We start from the raw sequence: 25,400 nt of genomic DNA on the forward strand, positions 1-25,400 counted from the left end.
ACATATGGAGACTGTAGTTTGGCCGTGTCCACGGAGGGGCAGGTTTTTGGTTGGGGAAACTCGGAGTACCTGCAGCTGGCCTCAGTCACTGAGGCCACACAGGTAAAGGGCACAACTGGCAAACAAATATCAAAAATGATTGAACTGATTGTTCACGGTCATAGAATTGACACTTATAAGGAATTTTATATGTAAAAAGGCCAATGCACTAACAATGACAGGCTGTGAAGCTCATTTGTAAAGTCTGATTTTCAGATGAGCTCTCCACGGCTGCTGCCCCTGAGGGGTGTGGGTCGAGTCAGACAGGCAGCATGCGGAGGAACACAGGTGGCTGTACTGAACGGTAAGATTACAGTCAAACAATCCTAAAGTTTGCTGGAACAATTCAGTGCACTTAAAAAATGACCAGAAGTACTGTGGTGCTCTCTGAAGCACAATGTGAATAGTACATGAATATGATAAATCGTATGATGAAATATGTTAAGTACTTTAAGTTAAACTAAACAAGAATGTCAAATTATTGCTATGGCAACTAGCTGAAATAATAGAAGTTTATATTTGATTTTAAGTAATGAAAATGTTTTGCTATGGTTGTAGTTAACAATAATAATCCTGATGCTAATATGCTAGGTTATGCCTATTTATAGATTCTTATTCTAGATTGGTGCTCCCCAAACTGCGGTTTGTAAGTTGATCAAAAGCTAATTATTTAATTAAATCATAAATATATCAAATAAATTGATTAATTCAATCAAAATGAATTCTATGTCGTCTGGCATGTCAAGGTTCAATTCAATTCAAGTTTATTTGTACAGCGCTTTTCACGATACAAATCGTTGCAAAGCAACTTTACAGAAAATTAAGTTTCTACAATATTTAGTAGTAGCTTATCAGTGGTGACTGTCAGTTTATGTACATATGGCAGAAATGTACAGAAAAAATCAATTAAAGACGTAATCAAACAGACGACAGGTAGCAGTTAATAACCGATAAAAGACTGAAATGCAAATGTGTTGTTCTATTATTAAAAAATATGAAACAATCTCAGGGTATACTTCAAGTATATATTTTACATGAAGTAAAATGTTCAAATACTTTGAAATATATATATTTTTCCAAACCTTGTATTAAAATTTGATACCATAATTAAACCAGCATAGTACATTAGTGTACCTTTGTGCTTTACCAGAAAACACATATGACCTGCCTGAATATTCTATTTGCATAGTGGTTACATGGTTTGTCATTATCATAATTTAAAATGCTCAGTGGGTTTTAATATTTGAATGCGTAATTGTTGAATTCTACCTGCTATACAGCTCTTGAAAAAGCACAAATTGATGTTGCTGCTTTGAAAGATCTCTTCTTTGCAATGCTTATGTAATGAATTAAATAACTCAATCTCTGTAGAGGAAGGAGAGGTGTTTGTTTGGGGTTTTGGAATCCTGGGAAAAGGCCCGAAGCTTTCAGAGTCTGCAATCCCAGAACGAGTGCCAGCCACATTTTTTGGGAGGTCAGAGTTCAACCCTACAGTGAAAGTCTCGTCCATCCGCTGTGGACTCAATCACTTTGCAGCCATCACAGGTAAACTACAGTCTGAACATTATTACTTAGCATGTGCATTCACTCAAGATATTAAATGTCGTTGTATTGAGTGTGATTAAGAGATTCTTCTGGAGTGTTTTCAGAGATTTTAAATGTGCTCTCATGCAGGATACTAAGTGTTAATGTTCTTTCTTCTGAAAACACCTGCTACAAATGCTTGCATAACCATGTTGGTATTAAATCCAGCCTGTTTCCTGGCCAACATCCATGTAAATAGATGGCCGAGTTATTTGCTACATGAATATTGTTTTCAGATCGAGGTGAGCTTTTTGTTTGGGGTAAGAATGTGAGAGGATGTCTCGGCGTTGGGAAACATGATGACCAGTATTTTCCATGGAGGGTAAGAAGCCAACAACATTGCATTCTTTCTTTTAACATGAAAAAGTGTGGATTTCAGAGCTTGTCAGTTGGTTTTGCAAACAAACTAGGGCTGCCATTTTTTTTTATTTACCAATGCAATTAGGTAATGAATCACAGCTAATCACACATAACAATATTTGCTGAGAAAAGCTTCTATATGAACCTAATTCGAACACGTTGCATTATTGAATCTACAAGTTTACACTTCTATAGTATATTAGCATCTTCAATTCACTGAACTATACTAAGTAGATGTTAATCTGTTTTCTTTATGCTAATGATTGTCACTTGTTTTAGGTGACGGTGCCAGGCCACGTGACGGATGTTGCCTGTGGTGTTGACCACATGGTGGCGCTGGTCAAATCAATCTTATGAGAGACTGTTATGGCAAATCTGGCCTATTTTTCTGGCACTTCAGTGAACACCATCAGCATGCCACATTTCATTATTTCTCCAGAACTTTGGACTTGTTAAAGGCCCTCACTAAGGAGTCTTATGTCACACTGAATCAAGCAAGCCAAGGCTGTGTTTAAGGTAACATGGAAATGCGACACCTCCTCTGCTGTTGACAGTGCTGACCTCAAAAATAGACGTGGGTGTGACTCCTAAATAACTCGAGTCCTCTTAATGAATCTTATGTTAGCTACTTGGACATTTTGGAAGTTTCCTCTAAATGTTTTGCCACATTGTCAACACCTGAAGTGGACACTGTATGCTCAAAGCCACATTATCTGTGCTGTTCCTAGATCTGCTTTTCGTGTTAAAAAATTGCCAATAGGCAAAAAAAAAAATCAACAAGCCTATATATTATAAAATAAAATTATAAAAACTGATTCAAACCTTTGCTAAATAACTGATTCAATTACTAGCTCATGAAATTATTTGAGCATAATTGATTAAATAAAAATATTCTAAAAAATAAAGTACACACATTTTATACATATAAAATATATAATTATCACGTTTTCAGGTGGCTGTATAAATATAAACGAGAAGCAACTAATTTGAAGTTATAGTGAAACTCCTGTATCCTTCAGAATCAAGTACATGCTTTTATTTGTACCAAACTGATTGTGATTGACATTGAGGGAAAAGAAGGGACTAGTTGAAAGTTACCCTCTTTAATATGCAAATATAAAGGGACCGTTTCTGACCTACACAAAGTGTCAAGAAACAGAAAGAAAAATTCATTTTTCAAAATTCAAAAGTTCAGATAAAAAAAAAAAAGCAATCAAGTCATGACCTTTTCTGGTGTCTGAGCTGGTTTAATCAACAAATTCTCCCAATCAATTTGTATGGGTAGTTAGAAGTAGCTTCTGCAAATATCATCCCACAGAAATCATTTGTAAATCACAGGTATGACTAAATATCTTAAACTTGTGTATATAACAAATCTTCAATTGGCACATGGTCTAACAGTTGCATGGTGTAAACCCCCACTGTATGCTTAAGAAAACATAATTCAAACAGTGAGAAAAAAAAAAGTGTAACAATTGAACCTAAATTGAAACCTAAAAGCAAAGTAAGCTGAAAAAATAGATTGTTTCACCTCTTTAATTGTCAGAGAACACACACGTCACCCCTTAACACTGATAAATATAATAGATATATAAGTTTCTGCAAATTTCTGCTTCCAAGCTGATAGAAGAAAAGCTTGTGGAAAAAAGACACCCATCCTTGTGTAAAGAGCAACAAGTGACCCTTCGAAAAGAGACTCCTTCAAGGGGGAAGATACTCATCCCCAGTATTTCACATCAGAAGAGTAAGATCTGTAAGATAGACCTTAAATAAAGTGCAGACAAGGGGAGCTTGAAGGCCTAAACTAACGCCAGTGTCTGCGACACCTGACCTTAACTAACATTCAACAAATGATAGGCTTCCCCTAACAGTTCCTCCATGAATAAAGAGACCGCTTTGCAAAATACTCAAAATAGCGAGTAGTGGTGAAGACTAAAAAGACATTTCATCCGATTGCACGCACGCGACGACTCCAGGGCGGAAATAAAAAAAGTGACGGCCTCATTGAAACGAGTTTAAAAACAGAATACAATAAACTGCACGATTTGTTTCGTGCAGTTTATTTTTGTTTGTGTATATAACCTGAACAAAAACGGTTTCACCTCACCCGAATCCTTGATTCCGATCTCTGCGCACGTTCACTGCCAACTCGGCCGGGCAGACAGAAAAACCATTGATTGTACTCTGAAGGCAAAAACAACAACAACAACAGCAGCAACAACAACTACTAATTCATTACCCAGCTACTTGGCATTGAAACGTGAATATAGGATTGAGGTTAGGGGAAAGAAACAAAACCTTGAAACTAAAAACTGGAAACTTTTTGAATGGGCATGAGAAGCTTCTTTCACAGACTGAACTTGTGACTGGACCATTTTTTGCCTAAATAAAAAAAACAACAACAACCCTGAACCATCAATTTGCATCCCGAGAAACATCACGTTTTAAGACAAGGAGACTGTTTATGCCCCATGTCTTGGCACTGCAAGGGGAAACAAGAAGGGGGCAGGAAAAATGAAATAAATCTTGAGAAACATTGGAGTACATTCTGTGTCCTCTAGGAGGAGGACCTGCCACTAATACATAATGGTTGTTTACAACGTCTTAAGAATCGGTAGCTAAAGTCCAGGCCCTGTTGCCATGGTAAAATGATGTGCGGAGGAGGAGTGGATAAGAGGAAGAGGGGTGGGGGAGAAAGAAGACAAGAAAAACACTGGATTCACACCATCGCAGGGTCCCTGTAGAGGTGGTTGGGGATTAGGGTTTTCTTTTTTTGCAAGAAATGGACAGGAAGTGATGTTGTCGCTCAATACTGACTGCAAGATTAGAGTCCTCCCCACACTTATCCATTCGCCTTCCGATCCTTCTCCCATAACCTCCCCCAGAAGCAGTCCTCAGGTAAGCTCTTGGCACTTTTAAGAGTTTGACATAAGAAATCTAAATGTTTTCAGGGACGTGGGACTCCTATCCAATCGCAGAGCGTCTCACTGTCCTGTGCTCTCATTGGTCCTCAAGGCTCCGATCACGCTCTGGATGTTCTCCTCGGGAACCTGGGTGGACACAAGATGTTGCGGTGTTAAACATCGCCCTTCGTAGCTGAATATTTGGTGACGGGAAAGTGGTGGGTGCTGAAACTCACCAGAGCGTGATCGAACTTGAAGGTACTGATATAATAGGCTAGAATGTCAGCGGTCGCCAGCGGTTCAGATATCTGAGCCACTATGCCACATTCATCTGATGGAAGACAAGCGACTAACAAATTCAGTTACCAAATCCTCAAGCTTTCAAATGCATATTGGTTTTACTGAGGTAGTTGTGCATTAAGGTGCAGTCAATTTCAATAGAATTAGAATGGCCATTTCAATAGAAATCTACACAATAGGGAATTTCACATGAGGGCGAGACATTTCCCCATGTAGATTCACCACATTGACCAACCAACGGCTGCTTGGTCTGAAAGTGACTTCTGTGTGACTATGCTCCATACATACACTATACTATACTATAGACAATAGATACATTTTTTTTTTTACCCACTAAATTTTGCTGAAATTTTGTTAATGTGACCGCACCTTAAACTTTTTATAATCAAGGAAAATTTGAATGCTATCATGACAATATGTGAGTATGTGGCTAAGCATTTGTTAAAGGTTGGGTAAGCGATTTTTGGTAGCCAATGTTGATATTTAAAATCACCAAAACAAACACGCCCCTACCACAAAAGGGTCTCGCCCCTATTTTGATAGCTCCGCCCCACACATACATATGCAACCCAGGCAACGATTAGTTCTGTGAAACAAAGCAAAACCAATGTTACACCGTGTCTACACCGGAAAAATACATCGAGAGGAAACAAAGCAACCTCGGCGTCCGATCGCAGGCCTTCCGCTCCTCGAGTTCTCTCCAGCGCTGGAAAGCTGATCCGATATTTATACGGGTCCTACTTCTTGCCTTGTTGCCTTAAGCCTTCTTTTGTTCCGCAGACATTTTTCCTCTTTTTTTAATCTATTCGCCATCTCTATCTTTCTGTCGCTTGGCTCGGCTAAAATGTCCACCCTGTGCACTGAGCGCTCTCTCCTCAGCATCATGAGTAGACACGCCCCTTACTGCTGATTGGCTACAAGTTTGTTTTGGTACTCGGCCCGACTCGGTTTTCTGAAGCATTTAAAAAAAAATACATACCCCACCTTTAATGTGTTCTGGGTGTTTGTTTTAGCACATTGCTAGGGTGTTCTGGGTGGTTGCTTACAGGCCCAAGTCAAAAGAACCAACCCCCGAATTCTAGTCCCTAGATATTGTGGGGATTCTCATTGTAACAGCAGGCTGTTTTAGCTCTGAGTTTTAGCCTGAACTCACCAAACCCTAAGGGTTGTCCTCCGATGCGGACCATTTTCCAAAGCTCTCCTGAAGCGCTGGTGAAGAGGACGTTGTTTGGAAACCTGACAAGAAAAGAGCAGCATGTTAACCATATGCAATGATAAAATCATAATGATGATACTATACAGAAATCTTTTCATCAGGCAAGTTCCATTGTAGCCACACACAAAGACATGATGATTCAACAGGCTTCAAGCTAAAAGACAGTGGTATTTTAAATTTTTAAATAGTTAGAAAATTCTGATGAAACCACTGCAGACAAAGTTTAAGCGTCAGAGTCAAAAGACAAAGAAATTCACCTAAAAACCCATGCAGGTCCCATATTGCAGTCTATACACAAAATTATGTTTAATTTCTTTAAAGTCAACATGAATTGACGTTTGCAAGCCATTTTACTTCTGTTAAAGGGACTGTTTATCTAAAAATTTAAATTGTCACCTTTTACTCACCCTCACGTCGTTCCAAACCCATAAGACTTTCATTTGTCTTCGAAACACAAATGAAGATATTTTTAATGAAACCTGAGAGATTTCTGTCCACAAAACCAAAACTTTGACGATTCTAAAAGTTTGTAGAGATAGTAAAAGTAATCCATATGAATTGATCAGTTTGATTCAAATCTTCTGAGGAGACATGATTACTTTATATAGTTAACGGATTTAATTTAGTCTTTTATACATATATAAACATTGATCAGTTTGGAACGACATGAGTAAACAATGACAGAATTTTCATTTTTGTGTGAACTATCCCTTTAATGTGATATTTCCATGTGATCAAGGAAAAAAAGATTTTATGGATTGGGAATTATTTGAAAAATGGGCATTTAATACAATTGTCACAGGTGGCTGGAAGAAAAAAAAGTTGGAAAATAATAGTGGAGTAGGTGACGGCAGCCAGAAAGCAATTTATTATATTTGGATGAAAGATTTAAAAAACAAACCCTTTGTCCTTTGTAATAGCATGCTCTGATGATTTATGCACAAGATTAGGGGTGCGTATTGAGAAACAGGCATGTGATGAGTTAGAGACAAAAAAGCAGGAAAATCTGACCTGGCCCCCAAGCCCCGGTGCTTATTATTTAAAAAAATGTATCTTATCACAAGATATATTTTATTAATACATACTATTGTCCTGTAAAAGTAAAAAGCAGCATTTAATAATCATGATTAATATAATATAATATAGAAAATATAATATAATAATCATTATTAAAGTACCTGCCAAAAGTTCGGAAACATTACAATTATTAATGATTTTGAAATATTTTTGATCAAAAATAAAAATAAATTTTATTACAAATTAAAAAAAAAGAAAGTTTTCAATTTTAATATATTATAAAATGTAATTTATTCCTGTGATGCAAAGCAGAATTTTCTGCATCATTACTTCAGTCTTCAGCGTCACATGATCCTTCAGAAATCATTACAATTTGATTTGATGCTCAAGAAACATTTCTGATTATTATCAATGTTGAAAACAGTTGTGCTGCTTTATATTTTGTGCAGAAATGGTGATACATTTTATTTTTCAGGATTCTTTGATAAATAGTGCTGTCAATTGATTAAAAAAATTAACTAATTAATCACACTTTTTTCTGAAATTAATTGTGATTAATCCCACCTAACATTAAAGTTTTTAATTATAATTTTATATTGTAATAATTTCACATTCAATCTTCAAATTAATGTAGAAACAACATAAAGACAGTATATTTTTAATATTTGTTTAATGGCATCTTTTTGCAACTGAAGGTGAACTATCCCTTTAACTATAACCATTCAACATTACAAGATAATTGATAGCTATCAATTAGAACATTTATTAGACTAATAACAACTAAATAATAAAATAACTTCTCATTTAAGTGAACTTAAAACAAATTGAAAAAATTAATCGCCTGCGTTAACGCTAATTTTGACAGCACTAATAAATAGAAAGTTCAATAAACAGCATTTATTTGCATTTATCAAATATATTTATTAAATTTATAAAAGCATTTATTAAATAGAAAGCTTTTGCGACATTTTAAATGCCTTCACTCACTCTTCATCACTTTAATGTATGATGAATAAAATCAATTTCTCTCTTTTTTTAAATCTTACCACAAACGTCTGAGTGGTATCATTTCCACAAAAATGTTAAGCAGCAAAAACTGTTTTTAACATTGATAATAAATAATAAATGTTTCCTGAGCAGCAAATCAGAGTATTAGAATGACTTCTGAAGGATCACGTGACACAAACGTCTCTTCGTAAACAACAACAGATATATAAATGATTCTAATGATGAATGTTGTGTTCCCAAATGCAAATTAAAGCGACTCAAACACAGCTAGCATTTACAGTGAATATAAACTGAAAAAACAGTACTGTTACAGCAGACATGTAGCACGTCACACTATAGCCTATATTTATATAATTACATCACAACCGTTGCAAATCTTATGATATACTAAGCAATCTCAAATTCTCACCACCGTTCATAAAAACGTTACCAGGCGAGTAACGTTTCAGCACTGATTCTACTCGCATTTGGCACTTTGAACCATTTGAACCCTTTTGACTGTCCTGCAGATGTCAGCTCGTTCAGCGCTCTCAGGACCATTCTGTCCATGATGTATTAGAAAACATAACCTTTTCGCAGTTTAATTAGTTAATTGCATAAGGCCATTTCACGATTTCAATCATCATGCAGTAACCAGCATCACCCTGAACTCCCCGCCCCATTAATTTTTTTATTACTGATCTGCATGATTTACATGGGTAGTGATTTCAGGCCGAAATAACCGGAATTCCGATTAATCCTGAAGAATCACATCCCTGGAGAAATCAAATGGGGTCAATTGTGTTTTCATGTTGACATTAACAGAGTGTTAGATGCAGGGCTTGTCTAACCTCCGGGTCGTTTGCTCATCCATAACTAGAGAGATGTAGCCCTCGATCAGCGAGAAGGAGAAAAAGCGGATGTGTCCAGAATCCTCACTCTGCCCCCCGGTCTCTTTCGCACTGTAATGAAGCACAGCAGGGATTCTTGTTATTACGCAAGCTTCATTAGAGCTCAACTCAGCTGATGCTTTCACAAGGAACAGTGAAAAATGGAAGGAGGAGTATGATAAGGGCAACTCTGATCTGATCTTTCCCTCTAATTGTTGGCCTGATGCCACTGTCTGAGCAGTAAACAAGTTCAGCCACTATAAGGAAGGGCAATATTGTACAAATACAAACTGCTCATTTTATCTCCAGTCTTTTCTCCCCTGTCGTCACATAATGCACTCCCTACAGCGACCTGTGTGTATTATCATCATTCTCTAATAGATCTGGCAGATGGCTCTCGGTTACTGCCATATGTGAGCCAGGAGGAGCGGCCCGGCGTGGAGCTCTTACCCGCCCGAGTAGAACATGACGTCCATGAGCAGTGTGGCCACCGAGGGCAGCGTGTCGGGGTCCAGGCTGGTAACGCAGAACATGTTACTGGGGCTGGAGAGAGGGTGAATGATCGGCCGAGGGACTGAGGAAAAAAAAATAAAACGAGCATTAACATCCACCTCTGGTGTGTCAGTCCAAAAACTGTTGGTAACCAAACAGTATTGGTGATCATTGAAAAAAAAAAAACCTCTCAAAATATCATCTTTTATGTAACACAGAAAGTTTTGTGATGACATTAGGATGAGTAAATGATAACAGGATTTTTATTTTTGGGTCCCTTTAAGTCTCAGCAACATCACTTGGTACTGCAAATGCACAAAATGCCTTGCGCCGACGCACCCTCAGACTAATGACAGATGATTACCCAGTTTAGGCTTGACAAAACCATTGGTGACCCTGGTACTGTTGGCAGCAACCGTTTCTCCATTGACAACCCTCAGGAGAGTGAATTCTGAAGACAGCGTGTGCATGACCATGGGCAGATCCCTCTCTCGAACCTATGGACAGAATCGCACATGAGAAGTTAGTTTTCATTTAGTAAGACACTAAGAGAGCTACCAACAAGATGATTTAGTGAGCTCAGTTGTTCAAAGAGGGAACAAACAATCATAAACCATTAAAACTGTTTGCGGACAGTGCCAAACTTGTTAGGTAAAATACACTCTTGATGTACTGTGGTATCAGGATGTGCTACATCTACAGTAGGAAACTGAACATAGGCACAAACCTTATCGAACTTATTTTTCTGCATTTTCAATTTATGAAACAGTATGAACGTTCAATACAGCTCATCTACAGAAACACAAACAAGCACAAGTAGAAACCCTTAATTTAGACTCTGCTTCTGCCTTTTCCTTCAGTAACCCAAACCAGCTGACTTAAACACAAATTAACCTTCATTTGCATTTCAAACACCACTACCAAACCCAGAATACATTACAAGGAAAACAATACAAGGATGTCTTGAGCAACCAATTAAGCTGAAATTCAGAGTTTTTCAGTGAGGGCCTGATGGGTGCACTAAATAAGCGCCACACAGTATTTCAAGGGTAACTATCCAGTTATACATATACAGAATATACAGTTTCCTTGGACTATTTTACGAGCTCCAGAGAATTGAAACATTTTCAAGGTTTACATCTAACCATTACTATCTCATGAGAAAACTAAATATAGTTTAACAAGAGCAAACATTTTACACCGATACAACAAGCGCTGGGCAATATATCACTATATATTGTTTAATATGCATCATTATAATCAGTGTTGGGGGTAACGCATTGCAAGTAACGCGAGTTACGTAATCAGATTACTTTTATAAAAAGTAACTAGTAAAGTAACGCATTACTTTTTAATTTACAAGAAAATATCGGAGTTACTTTTTCAAAAAGGTAACGCCAGTTACTTTGTTTTCCCATTTTTTGGTGTGAAAGGGCTTTTACATGCGCTATAAATAGAACTTCGTATATTAAAAACAATCGAGCCCTGCTCATATTTAAAAAGTAACGCAAAAGTAATGTAATGCACATTTTCCTGAATAAATAAGCTTTCCATTGATGTATGGTTTGTAAGGATAGGACAATATTTGGCCGAGATACAACTATTTGAATATCTATTAGGTTATAGTTGTCAGCTATTAGGTTTTAGTTGTAATGGCGAGTCTGAAATTAAACATTAGCATCAAACACAGAGTTAGAGTTCTGAGAATCAGTTCAAACTGCCTGTTGCAGTCAATGGATTCAAAATTGACGTCACAAGGACAGTAGTCTCCATGTTACATTCTTTCATCCCAACACTGATTATAATGTATAATATACAATTTAATTTTGCTGGCAACACAAAAGTAAGCAAATCACAAATATTGCTACCATTTTAATATGCTTGTAATTCTATTAGGTTTTAGTTGTAATGGCGAGTCTGAAATTAAACTTTAGCATCAAACACAGAGTTAGAGTTCTGAGAATCAGTTCAAACTGCCTGTTGCAGTCAATGGATTCAAAATTGACGTCACAAGGACAGTAGTCTCCATGTTACATTCTTTCATATTCTTTTTTTCATATTTGTATTTACAAAAATTATTAAAAATCATTACTTCTTGTGTTCATTTAGTAAAAATGTGATTTAAATTTGAGTAACAAAAACAGCGTTAGAGTTGATAAGTTTGATTGTTTTTGTGAATCAGTTCAAATAGCCTGTTGAAGAGAATTGATTCAAAACTGATCCACTGTCAAATTTGTTTGCATCATCCTTCAAAAATGTTCACGGTAGTCTCCACGTTACATTTCATGTTTTCAAATATTTTAGTAAAAATATATTTGTGCATATTTATAAAAATTATTAAAAATCATTACGTGCAAGTGTAAACAGTTTGAATATTTGAACTATATTTTTGCTGTATTTTATTTCTTGCATTAAGTAACAATGGTTGTTTGCTTGAAATGATGGTTAAACTTTTATAATAATAATAATAATATACTGAATGCAAATATTGAATATCTGAGGCTGAAATATAATATATAGAAATATTATTTCAAGCTATTTAGCTTAGCCTTACACAACATTGAGTTTTTCCCCAGGGCTGGAAAGCTTTAACCCATCAACAACTCCTCTGGAAGACAATATTCTCTTTCACTTTTTTTAGTGATCCAAATGAAGGAGACATCTGTGTGCTCTAGGCCTGATGGGCCGGACACAGACGGGTATTTCTGAACTGCTCTTAAAGTTTTAAGTAACCAGGCCAAGAGCGAAGGACAGGGTGAGGATGAGAAGGAAATGGCCTCTCCAGTGGCTCAGCACAGGAGGCAGGTAATCTCCTCTCTTTCTATAAAGCTCTGTGATTATTCCTCTGGCTGGGAGCAGCTGGTGTGGAACCTGAACTTTCTGGTAAATTCCAGTAAGCGGCTGCTGATCCACAGGCTTTATCCTCTTTACATAACTACCCCCAGATTACCATCGCTCCCACATTTCTTGTTATTTTCATAAACAGGCTCTGGTGACCGTACCACCACTGACTGGGAATGTGTTCACAAACACACACAAAGTGGAAATGTGCTGAGATGACAGCAACTGGCTGTGGTCATGGTAGATGGTTTGGTTAAAGGAAATGAGAAGTGATGACTTGCTCAGGATTTACTGTATGTATTGTTTAAAGTTTGATCATCTGATAGCAATAACCAGACATAAAGCCATGTCCTTATATAAAAGGACAGTTTCAACTTGTGCTATGAAATGGAGAAGCTGTGAATCTGTATTTTAATATCAACCAATAATATGACACTTATTCAAACTACATATCACAGGGCTTGTTTTCATATAATCTTAATCGCAATAGACTGGTTTATGTTTGTCATGTATTGGAGTTCTTTTTCTCATGATATAACATTCATGTTTTTGATCCTTATATTGATTTTTTAGTTCTTCATGTGTGGATTCACATAATTTCCTACAGTTCAAGTAATGAGGATTGTCTAAGTGAGTGTAAACTCCAGAATAAGTCAGAGATGATTCTATGCAATGCTGTACTGCACAAAAGTGAAGTGAATCACCCAAGAGAGAACGAAACTCTTTATCTAGGTCAGGGGTGTTCAATTAAAGTAGTTCACTTCCAGAATGAAAATTCTGTCATCATTTACTCACCCTCCACTTGTTCCAAACCTGTATGAGTTTCTTTCTTCTGTTGAACACAAAAGAAGATATTTTGAAAAATGTTAGTATCCGAACAGTTGATGGGCACCATTGACTTCCATAGTATTTTTTTTTCCGGCTATGGAAGTCAATGGTGCCCATCAACTGTTCGGATACTAACATCACTAACATGATGACAGAATTTTAAATCTGGAAATGAACTAATCTTTTAAATTTACAAGAGGTCCAATCTCTGTATTTTATATCCTTGTCCGGACAATACTTTATTGGAATAGTTATAAATGTCCATGTAGTCAAGCAGTAGTACTTTATAAAAGAAAAAAAAAAAAGGCAAAATATCACAAAGGATTAAGATACTGAGCCAAAACTGTGGCGCCTGAGATTATTTCAGTTATTATCAGTTGAGCCAAATTGGATATAAATATTAAAAGGTATAAATGATATAAATATCAGCTGTTTAATCAGACTATTAACATTGTTTTTACAGTCAGATACCTACAGTATGAATAGCACATAAGGCTTACTGAAAAAAAGAGAACATTTTTAGCATTAGCAAAAACCAAATTACCAGGAACTAGCTAGTAAACTAACTAGTAAATTCAAAGTATCTTTTCTTGCCCATCCATGCCAGAAATGATCTAATTCATGGGTGTCCAATCCTGCTCTTGGAGGGCGAATGTCCTGTAGAGTTTAGCTTCAGCCAGTTCCAACCCATCTGCCTGGATCGTTCTAGTAATCCTAAAGACCTTGATTAGCTGGTTCAGGTGTGTTTAATTAGGGCTGGAGCTAAACTCTGCAGGACACTGGCCCTCCAGGAACAAGTTTGGATCAATGCCAGTTAGAACAATGTTTATGATGAAATGCTCTTAACATGCTAAAATAATAATTCTAAATGTAGATGAAAAAAACTTTGTGTAAAGGTGCCATTAATCTGACACAAACTTGATTTAGTTAAATGGACTGAGTTAAATGATTTATATTGTTGCATTCTTATTTCTACAGTGTTTTTACAGTGTCAAGATCTTGTCAGTGTCTGCACTACTGTTGTTAAAATAACCATGTCATCTGATTTTAATTTTTTTTTTTAAATCAGTAATGCAACGCTTAACATTTTTAGCTAAGGAGAGAAGCAACTTTCAGGGAACAAAACTCTGGAGCTAGATATTAAATATTGCGACCCTAAGTGCTTGTGGTATGAACAGCTTTGTTGTTTGATTGCACTGCTCATTTAAACTGTAGAAATGGTGAAACCATTGTCTCACGGTCCGGAAGGAACCAAGCTAATTGATGACCCCTGAACTAGGTGTCGCTAAAATCCCTGAAATTAGTTTTGTAGTAAATATAAATGATGCTTTCATATGAATTACCTATATGATGGTGTCATGTGCTTCTTTGTGTGTGTCGATTGTTTTAATGGAGAAAAATAACGGATAAAAAAAAAACAACTCCTTAATTCTGGTGGAAATGCAAACAGTATGTAATTTTGGAAATATAAAAATTAGGTAATTGTTTCTTGCTCTCTATAGCCTAAGCATCTGTGACACTCACCAATATAAAATCAGTCTGGTATGTTGACAGCATGAACACAGAGATATTATGGTCTGCCAGCGGGGCGATGACTGATTTTGCGATTTTCGTTACACCGATTGGCTGAGAGCTGGTAGAGCTCCCGCCCCCGGACACCACATTAAGAGCCAACCACGTCGCATCGGCCACACTGAGATACTCAGACTCCGGCAGCTCTGAAACAGACAACAACGAAAAAAAAAAGTGACATGGAGGTGACTTTGAACATACTGAATGCTCGTCCTAAAGGTGATGACTGAAATCTTTATAGACCATATGAAATCACGACACAGTGATGGAGCAATATGTGGTCAAACATTGGCAGGGAGTCAAGCTACAAGGAATTAAAGAGAATCGGTGATACTTTACATGACTTAATCTTGCCTCGCTGCACTAAACCCAGTGCACTCTTAGTAAAAGAGTAACCACGGGACCTACCTTTAAAGCCATCTTCATCCACGATAATGGTGTAATCCTCCGGAGTTTCGGTCAAACTAAAGAACTTACATCTGGAGAGAAGCAAAGTGAAAAAGAGATGGAAATTATAAGCCAAGGACCAGAGTAATGAATAAATGAATCATATTCCTGAGAAGCTTCTATGAACATGCACATCTATTGTTCAGGCATAGGGATTTGAAGAATTAAAATTTGAGGCATTATTGAATGGACATGAATGACAGGGATAATACCTTTGTAAAAAAACAAAAACAAAAAAAACAAGCAACATTCATATCTATCAATATCTTGAACAATTCATTGATAAATATCAAATAGTCAATTGCTCAGGCTTAGGGATTTGAAGTTTTAAACTTTAGTGCATTGTTTTTGAATGGACATGAAAGATGGAAGAATAACAAAGACCAGCTCAGAGAAACCCAAAAACTACTCACAAAAAAAGAACTTGTGCCAAACCTTAATAAAAATTAAAAAAAAAAACTTTCAACTTAATGATTCTAAAATGTCATGTGGTGTAACCATGAAGTAAAAATATTCCTTACACTTTGTATACATGTGTGTAAATATCTTAATCATTATTAAGAAGTTTTTTTCTTTATTATGATATCAGGAGAACACCCTGATGTCATAATCATATCAAATTAAAAGCTTTTATCAAATGCTCTAAATAAATAATTCAGGAATAAAATTGTTCAGCTAAATGCTGGTTTTATCAGCCTTTCACACACAGTATAATCTCTTTCCCCAAAGATGACAAAACAGGAAAAATATATCTGTGCAGAATGTGCCTGTGCAAACATAAGCCGACATTGCTGCACAAATTACAGGCAGCCGCAGCTGGCTCATAACGCTGCTCGTGCATCCCAAACGGCTCCAGACACCAGGTAAGAGGAGTCCTTATTTATGGGCCTGTCCACCGACATAGTGTATCATTTTTCCTCTGGTGGGAAAGCAGGCGATTTGTTGACTGTGGAAAGCAGCATCTTATCTGCCACCGCCAAAGTGGTGCTGGGGGGGGGGGTAAACTTTTTTGTTTTTCAAGGTTTTTGCAAGCTGTCAGACACTTCTGGTGCTGTGTCACTGGATCGTTTGAAATCCCCTAGAGTCTAAATGACACAGCACTGCAGTACAGAAAGGTATAAGAAATAACTAATTTAATAACTAATAAGAAACTGACTGACTTTTTCTACATAAAAATCCACCTTTCTGCAGCACTAGGAATTCATTCAGCTTTGAGCTGAAGTTGAGTCATTGAGTGAAGAGAGAGAGAGAGATACAGTGATGGATCTACACTAATTTGAGTCCTGAGATGAGCAATAAAAGCAAAGCAATAATCACAGAGGAAAGGCAGGTCTTATGCCCCAAAGTGGTGCTGGGGGGGGGGTAAACTTTTTTGTTTTTCAAGGTTTTTGCAAGCTGTCAGACACTTCTGGTGCTGTGTCACTGGATCGTTTGAAATCCCCTAGAGTCTAAATGACACAGCACTGCAGTACAGAAAGGTATAAGAAATAACTAATTTAATAACTAATAAGAAACTGACTGACTTTTTCTACATAAAAATCCACCTTTCTGCAGCACTAGGAATTCATTCAGCTTTGAGCTGAAGTTGAGTCATTGAGTGAAGAGAGAGAGAGAGATACAGTGATGGATCTACACTAATTTGAGTCCTGAGATGAGCAATAAAAGCAAAGCAATAATCACAGAGGAAAGGCAGGTCTTATGCCCTTAAATTGGAGCAACAAAACATCTCCACGGTAAATTTTCAACAGGCTATGACTCACTCACTCAGAGCCTCTGCTCAGAAATGTGCTCCTAACAACCGTTCCTGAGGTCTCTGAGGACACACACATTGAATCTTATTTTCAAATGCTCTACCAAATAATTATTGATTCCAGCAGTTTATCTAAAAATATATTTACCGCTTTTTATTTCCTAACTCCATTTTTAGGTGAGAAACCCTGAAATTACAAGATGGCTGTTCCCGTTTATCCAGTAATGTTGCTGGAAATAAAGCCTTCTTACCTGTAGACTAAAAACAACACACTATAACCTCACAGTGAAAGCAACTGGAGCAGAATAACAATTTATTATTATTATTATTATTATAAACATCACTACATACACACATACACATATATATATAGCTTTTTGTTTTGTTTTAATGGTGACACTGCATTTGGTTAACTGTGTTGTTTCATTGCATCTTCCTGTGTGAAAAAAAACTGCTTCCTCTATATCTTGCTGGACAAACAGTGAGCCAGCACAACCCAAGGGCTGGCAACAATGTTTCTAACTGTAATCAACTATTTCCAGAGCTCCCCTCGTGTTGTGTGCATTCGGCATCACTCTGAGACACTTCACAAACAGCTACTAGCCTAAATAAATAGATTCAAGCTGTGCCACTGCGACAGAAAAACAAGTGTTTCCTCCTATCACCTAGCATAAAAGTGTTTGCCAAGTCAGTATCAATTTAAAGATTCAAAATCAGAAAAGAAGCCATATCAAAAATGCCATTTCTACATGAAGTTGCATTCAGATCCAAAAAAAGCCCTTAAAACGGATTTCACGGCCTGCTGGGCAAGACATACAGCACTGAATACAATAGAAACGCTGTTCACAGCCAGATGCAAACCACCAGGAGGAATATGTCACTGTAAACAGAACCTGAATGTTTAAAACAGCACAGCTGCAAAGCTTTTTACGGTGATAAATCTTCAATTCGCAAATTAATAACCCTGCTTTTGCAGGCAGACCTTGAATATTTTTGCTGAGATGTTAATTTTCTATTTTCAGTATTTTTCCTTTCGATACGATGTGATGCCATCATTGCTGATCCAGGCTTTGGAACAGGCTCTGTTCCAGAGTCATGACAAAACAGCTTTGATCACCAAAGAAAAGTTTCCTATTCAAACATGTCTAACTACTAGTCGTCGACTGATGTTTTTTTTTTTTTTTTATTTTCAAAGCCAATATCTAACACGCATACTTGTTTGCTTAATTTCAGTCTCATGAATGCAATAATACCTTTTCAAAACAAGTATGCAGAACATGACAGCCATTAAGAAGCATAAAACCAATAAAGCATTCTGAACGGTCTTGGAAAATGAGATTTCCAAATGTTAGAGCAAGTAAACATGCAACATAAAAGGGGCCTGAACGTAATTAGGCCCCAGATTTAAACCACTGATTTTTTTTTTTAATCAAGACACTTACACAGACATGAAAACAACCTACTCTGCCTTTCTAACCACTTTAACTCTAGCTAGAGGCCTGTGTGTGTGTGTGCACACACAGTCTAACAAGACTAAATGACCAAACAGGATGTTTCTCCCTGAGGTTCAGCCTCTTACTGGAGATGTACTCACACACTCTCCTTAGCAAACACAGCAAGGGGGCATTTGGGACTCTATGAATATGATGGTCTTTCACAAAGACCCTCATCCGAGGATGTATCAGTATGAGACAGAAAACAACTGCAGACGTTACCAGCAGCAATGAATGTGCATTACTAAACACAAAAGGTGGTTAAAAAAATAAAAATAAAAAATAAAAAAAAAACTTTTCTGTTCACAGGCAGTGAGCCTATGCAGCAAATCATGTTCAGGCCACAACTTTTCCCTCCTCTTCCAGTTTACAGGTTTCCACCAGCGCCACTGAGAGCAGTTCAAACGGATCTCTGCCAAACTGATCAAAACAGGTCAGTTTTTGATTAAAGCACCGAAAAGATAAGCTTCACATCAAGTCATCAGGTTTGCCCCCTACATCTGTATCAAAGCCGTGATGCTGAATACGTGATCGTGCATTGAGCATCACAGACGGGGGGATTTAAAGCAACATCCCCCTCCGTATATTTATACCGCCGCACAAGAAGAAAAACAACCCCGAGCACGTTCACACACACCCCTCCACCGTCGAATGAACTCCAGCAACAGCACAGCCCATCATTACCGCTAAACAAAACACACATGACTGCTTGCTTGATGATGCCATGCGCCTCGTAGATGGAGCAAATAGAAATTTGAATGTAAAAAGTGCTGAAACTGCATCTGCCTTTCATGAGAGGTGCGTAGCGGTAAGCTAATGTAATTCCGCGGCAGATTCTTCAAGACAGTGCATACAGGACAGTAAATACAGGTTTAACAACGCAAACCTGATTCGTGAAGCTACTTACCTTGTTTTAGAGGGCAGGAAAGCTAGTTTGATTAATCCATGAGTGCAAATCTGGATGCCCTCTTTCGCTATACTTGCTACTTTTAAACTGTGCTCTAAAATGTGCAGCTCCATCTTTTGCGTATTCTCATTTGTGGTACATCCAAAAAATATAACTGCCTATTCCGTTTTAATAAAAACAAGAAAGAATAAATAAATAAATAAATAGCGCGTATGGAGTCTGGACAGGGCTTTAAAACCTTCAAACAGAGCGGAAAGAAGGGGAGCAAAAAATATAACTGCCTATTCCGTTTTAATAAAACAAGAAAGAATAAATAAATAAATAAATAGAGCGTATGGAGTCTGGACAGGGCTTTAAAACCTTCAAACAGAGCGGAAAGAAGGGGAGAGAAAAGGAAAAGTTGTCTGCCAAGGAAACGAGAGAAAGAGAGTAAAGCGGGGTGAAATGAAAGAAAGCACAACGAGGTAAACGGGAAGGGAGAAAAAAAAAGAGGACTGTCGGCCCCCGTGTTTCCACTCCGACAAGGATTGGAATGGGCCAGCAGCTGTTAACAGTGAAACAAACAACCTGTCAGTCAAAAAAGGGGGCGGGACGAATTATACAGGAAGTGCGTGTTGGGAAATGTAGTTCTGTGACAGTTTATCGAGACTCACATTTTTTGTTTTAAAATGTAGTCATATTTGCATAAAATGCCATGTAATTTATTTTTTGGATATAAAACAATTGTGTGTTATGAACATTTTTAGCTATCCCTCCATTAAACTAAAATTATCAAAAGATTTAACGGCTTAAAAATGTGCTGGGACACAGAACACACCGCTAACATTTACAGGGCCCAGGACAAAATTTTGTCAAAATGTTATTAATGGGCATCCTCTCCCTCAAGACCAATGAACGGTTGTAGATTAATTTATATTATATATGTGTGTGTAATTTGAAGCAACCATGTTCAAAATGTATTGCATAATTACATCATGACACCCCTTAATTTACCAAGTCCAGGCCCAGAGTGCACCATCTAATACAAGGCAGCAGAAGTTTAATAATTCACAATTGCGGTCTATTGGTAACCAGGGCTGGTGCTGCAGAGTCATAAAACAACAAGCATTCTTTGTGTGCAGCTGTGATAAGATCCCTGGGACACTCTGATCTCTCACAGGGACAGGCATTGTTCAGTTCAAAAGACAGCACTCCTCTTTAGACACTATTCCTTTCAGCATTACCACTCAAAACACATTAAAGCTTTGGACTATGACTTCTTTTCTTTCTTTGAATATCAGGTATGTTTGTTACCAGGTAATGTTTTTAAATAGGCAACTGTCTTCCTAGGCCTAACATGCTTTCTTGTAAAAAAGTTAAGCAAACATTAGAAAAGCCAAATTAATATTTTGAGTGGAGAATCTTTAGTTTCAGTCAAGAAACTGTTCAGCCAGCAGTAAATATTTCTCTTCTGTAATGCACTTTATAAAGAAAATTTAACAATAAAGGCTAAAGGACCCTAACATCAGACTACATCTTTCTCTCAACAAGGATCAGCTTTACACCTGTCATCTAAGACAGACAAAAGGCAAAAAGCTTTTGAGTATTTTCATACAGACTTAATCCTTGAATATTAAAATGACTTATAAAAGCTTGTGTAAAAGTGCAAACCGAAATGAATCTAAAAGATTCAAGTGAATAAAATACTCAAGTCCATTCTGTTATATGGCCTGAACAATTGATCTTTTCTAACCAGATACTTTATGAACAAATTCCCATCTGAAAACTACACTTTAAGACATTCCCCAAAGAGCAAACACAGCAATAGAACATTCAAGCACTCACAAATAAAGGCTTGGTTACACACTCAAAGGCAGCTTGTCAAAGCAGAAGTGGAGCACTAAAAGCTGTGTTCTGCAGAGAGAATCCTTTAATCTGAACCCCATGACCCACATGAAGCCCTGAGAACCAGTCTCCTACGGGCATGACACTGGCTATGAGGCTTCGAGACTTCAAATCTTCATGCTATCCTCTCTAAGGTGAGCTCTAATGAGAAAACTGTAGCAAAGTTTGATGGCTAAATTACACTGAGAAAAACTGTTTGCATTCATGTTGGGAGATATTTGGGATTTGACATTGGTCCTTCAGCCTTTCAAAAAATAAAAAATAAATACTTAAACCACAGATACCTTTCACACTTAATTTATTGAAAACTGCATCACCACAAAACATTCCAAAGCAGAAGGTTTACAGATTCCCTGTGCAGTATGATCTCACCAGCAACAACTGTTAAAGACAGAAGTAATTACATTCATATTGAAAGTGCTAATACAATAAGCCATTGATATTGCTTTGTGAATCAGGTGTTGCCCCAAAGACAGCAAGCAGTTTATTTTTTGTGAAAAAACCTGCAAAACATCTCATAGGGCACTGATGTGGGATCACAGCGTTAAGGATCGCCAGTGAAAAGAAGTGGCTGACCCCCTTTGAAAGTGATCCAAAGACGTGGAACATCTCTCACCTTTCAAGAAAAGTCCGGCTGGGAAACCCTTCACTCCAACTCCAAACCTGTTACAGCATAAACAATTAAACACGCACAACCTCGCATTGAGTTATATGTTGAGTGCATTTAAGGAAATGTTCCTAATAAATCCCAACAGAAACACAACTGAAGTGACTCATTAGGATGGGTTTTAATTTTTGGTCATGTCCACAGCAAGTCAGGAACCACGTATCCTAAAAGCCTTGGTATATGACCAAATTTATCACATACATGCAACTGGGAAATGTTCAAGAACAAATGCCTTACTTTTCATTTTACAGTACTGGAAGAACGATAGCCTGCCAGCATTCATTCTTCAATCTAGCCATATGGGACCTGTGGGCACAACACGGACACATCAGGATTATCAAGACGCACTGAGCTATTGAAACAATGTCACAAGGCTTCTAAAAGGAGTAGGTCGCAGCGTGCCGTTATCCTGGGGATGACATGTTGGGTATGTGAGAGAATTGAAAGCACACCAGCTCTGCACTAGAGAGGCTGTGCAGGAAAGTTCGCATCAAAAACAGCTTGGCTTCCAGCTTGAGCTGCATGATTAATTGAAGTAAAACTAAAATCACAATATGGCTTATATCAATAACCAAATACTGCGGGTTAAATTTTGCACAGCACTGCATTCTTGTACATGAACCGGTCTCTTCAGTGTCTCGGAGCAGCTTGGTTCGTGGCAAGTGCTGCTCCACACAAATTCATCTCAGGATCTGGGAACGCAATGTGTAGCAACCAACTTTTCAATACTTATGAGAAGTGCTTATAGACTGGCTGCATTTGTTATAAAAAAAACAAAAGGCCTTGTCTCGACCACCACCAGGACCCAACAACAAACATGTAAGGTCCAATAAGAGCGGGTGTCAAGGTTCTCTAGCACTGGCATATGAACATTCCAGTCAGACATACAACTGGATGCAGATACCAACAGTGCGGACTAATGTTATTTCTAATAAACCACTTTAACATTACACACCTCAAATCACCAAAAACGGGGTGTTGCGCCTTCTAGTGGACATCCTTCAGATCACACCTACACAGTGGAAACTTAAAGTGATATGTTGTTCCTTCTCTATGCCTTACAAATTAAGGTACACCCTTTAAGCTCATTTAAATGTACTGTAGCGTTTTCCCACAAAGCTAATGATATTAGCGACATGGGTAAAGCGATACTACAGACTTTATCTCTGAGGCATTTCCAACGACTAAGCTCTACTGAGAGGGGCAAGTCGGGATAGACCTCAATTTAATTAACCAAATAAAGTTTAATACATTGAAATGCTAGATAAAATGAAACCAGATACTATTATTAAAAAAATGCTAACATTCAGTGACATTTACCATTAGGACAAGCTTCTTCAGATGCAAAACATGCATTTTATGTATTCATTCCCAGGATTATTCACCCACATTTTGTTCTGAAGCCTGAAAGCATAGTGAAATAAGAAAAGCATAGCATGTCTACATTTTAAGAACAATGAAAGGGAGTTTGAGTGTTAGACCTCAATTTAATTAACCAAATAAAGTTTAATACATTGAAATGTTACAGATAAAATGAAACCAGATACTATTATTAAAAAAAAGCTAACATTCAGTGACATTTACCATTAGGACAAGCTTCTTCAGATGCAAAACATGCATTTTATGTATTCATTCCCAGGATTATTCACCCACATTTTGTTCTGAAGCCTGAAAGCATAGTGAAATAAGAAAAGCATAGCATGTCTACATTTTAAGAACAATGAAAGGGAGTTTGAGTGTTCAGAAAGGCACATCCTCTTTCATGGTTTATAAGAGCAGTTGAACATTAATGCCAATCATCATTACAAAACTCTGGCAATTAATCATTATCCCAACAAATTCTTACCCAATTGGCCAGTCCGTTCACAAGAGGACCTGTTATGCCATCAGAAACCTGAAAGCGCACACATCTTATTTGAAAAGACATGTAATCAATAAAAAGCAGCAACATGTTCTGCGGTAAAAATGTCTTCTCATAAGTAGCACTGTTATTTAGTGGCCACAACAGTGACTTGCAAGAGAAGGGAATTGTATTTTTTGCACTGCACTTGTTCCTAAGCCCACTATGACTAAACTGACTAGTACTGTGCATTTCCTTTCCAAACCACTTCCTAAAAAAAACCAAACGACTTACCATACTGCATATGTCAGTTACTATACTCTACAAACACGGAGAGGCCTAAGAATTCCCTGTTGGGAGAAATAAAATAACATTAGTCTTCATATCGTCCTAAATTAGACATGATGGGGGTATTCCAGGCCTCATTGTCAACACTGCAACTATTCTACAGTGATGAAAGCAAACCTGGTGTTTTTCTAGCCAAGCAGATAGAGGAACTTGCCCTATTTGAGAAATTCCGCTTGTGATGATCTGCTTGGCGATCTACGAGATCTGATCAATCTTTAAACACGTGTCCCTCACAAGGACCAAATTACCCACAACGGATCCGTATAGTGCAATATAATTGGTGCATTTAACTACAGAAGCAATCGGAATAAATAACTTTTTAGCTCGCTAGTTTTCTCTATGCACACGATTCCGCAGGACTAACGTTACTCACCACGTGGTGTAGTCTACTATTCGCTAGCACGTAAAAGAAAGACTTTGCGTCAAACCTATTAAATGTTACCATAAACCAAACTTAAGAGAACAAAATCTGGGTAATTGAAACGCTGAAATAGCAGATGCAGACATAAAAAAGCCAAGTACCTAGTTTTAAACCACACTTCTTCACAAGCACTCCCAGACAGGTTGAAGCTGAGAGAGACACCGGAAGAAGAGCGTCACGTTAAGCAATTAAAATCGACACATTTAGAAGTATTAAACGCACTGATCTATAATAGAGACATCATTATGTAGATCAGTGATTAAACTGGACCAAAGCTCGAAGTATTTGAGAGAAAAAAAACTGTTTAAATGAGAAAGTAAAAGTGTCACTGAGAGATTAAATTTATAAATTGATTATTGTTCAACAGAAAAATGATCTGTTGTCCATCTTTTTTCGTTTTTGTAATTGTATACACAAAGATTAAAAAATATTAGAAGGAAAACATTCAATATGAATAATTTATATATATATAATTTATTATATATAATTCATTGTATAATTATTATATGATTGATTATAATTATTAAATTATTGTATAATTTACTATAATTACATTTTAAAGGGGTCATATGATGCTATTTCAATTTTTCCTTTCTCTTTGGAGTGTTACAAGC

At 37.2% G+C, this 25,400-nt stretch overlaps 2 protein-coding genes and 1 long non-coding RNA gene across 4 annotated transcripts in view; 1 reads left to right on the forward strand and 2 right to left on the reverse strand.

Moving 5' to 3' along the window:
• Positions 1-2,760, forward strand: part of LOC107681900 (Williams-Beuren syndrome chromosomal region 16 protein-like) — a 7,694-nt gene extending 4,934 nt beyond the window's left edge. The window contains exons 9-13 of the mRNA XM_016478271.1: positions 1-102; positions 256-343; positions 1,411-1,584; positions 1,860-1,945; positions 2,263-2,760. The exon at positions 1-102 is cut by the window's left edge and continues 28 nt beyond it. Coding sequence (XP_016333757.1) covers positions 1-102; positions 256-343; positions 1,411-1,584; positions 1,860-1,945; positions 2,263-2,340 — 528 coding nt within the window. The 3' untranslated portion in view covers positions 2,341-2,760. The remainder of the gene's footprint in view (positions 103-255; positions 344-1,410; positions 1,585-1,859; positions 1,946-2,262) is intronic.
• A 449-nt stretch (positions 2,761-3,209) lies between these two features.
• On the reverse strand, positions 3,210-20,285 carry LOC107681899 (GATS-like protein 2). The gene is made up of 10 exons (XM_016478270.1): positions 19,995-20,285; positions 19,627-19,864; positions 15,438-15,508; positions 14,982-15,175; positions 10,153-10,285; positions 9,747-9,870; positions 9,258-9,368; positions 6,340-6,422; positions 5,123-5,217; positions 3,210-5,033 (listed from the first exon to the last, which is right to left on the reverse strand). The coding sequence occupies exons 2-10, from the start codon at positions 19,737-19,739 to the stop codon at positions 4,968-4,970; spliced, it is 990 nt and encodes a 329-aa protein (XP_016333756.1). The 5' UTR covers positions 19,740-19,864; positions 19,995-20,285; the 3' UTR covers positions 3,210-4,967.
• A 1,506-nt stretch (positions 20,286-21,791) lies between these two features.
• LOC107681904 (uncharacterized) lies at positions 21,792-24,957 on the reverse strand. Of its 2 annotated transcripts, XR_001633312.1 has the most exons (8): positions 24,888-24,957; positions 24,312-24,367; positions 24,024-24,071; positions 23,762-23,845; positions 23,133-23,189; positions 22,415-22,483; positions 22,127-22,173; positions 21,792-21,891 (listed from the first exon to the last, which is right to left on the reverse strand). It is a non-coding gene; the product is annotated as an uncharacterized LOC107681904 (long non-coding RNA). The 2 variants fall into 2 exon arrangements; XR_001633313.1 differs by lacking the exons at positions 21,792-21,891; positions 22,127-22,173; positions 22,415-22,483 and adding an exon at positions 22,824-22,869.
• Positions 24,958-25,400: the final 443 nt, after the last annotated feature.

The sequence above is a fragment of the Sinocyclocheilus anshuiensis genome, unplaced genomic scaffold (assembly GCF_001515605.1).
Source record: "Sinocyclocheilus anshuiensis isolate Anshui unplaced genomic scaffold, SAMN03320099.WGS_v1.1 scaffold2571, whole genome shotgun sequence".
Lineage (NCBI taxonomy): Eukaryota > Metazoa > Chordata > Actinopteri > Cypriniformes > Cyprinidae > Sinocyclocheilus > Sinocyclocheilus anshuiensis.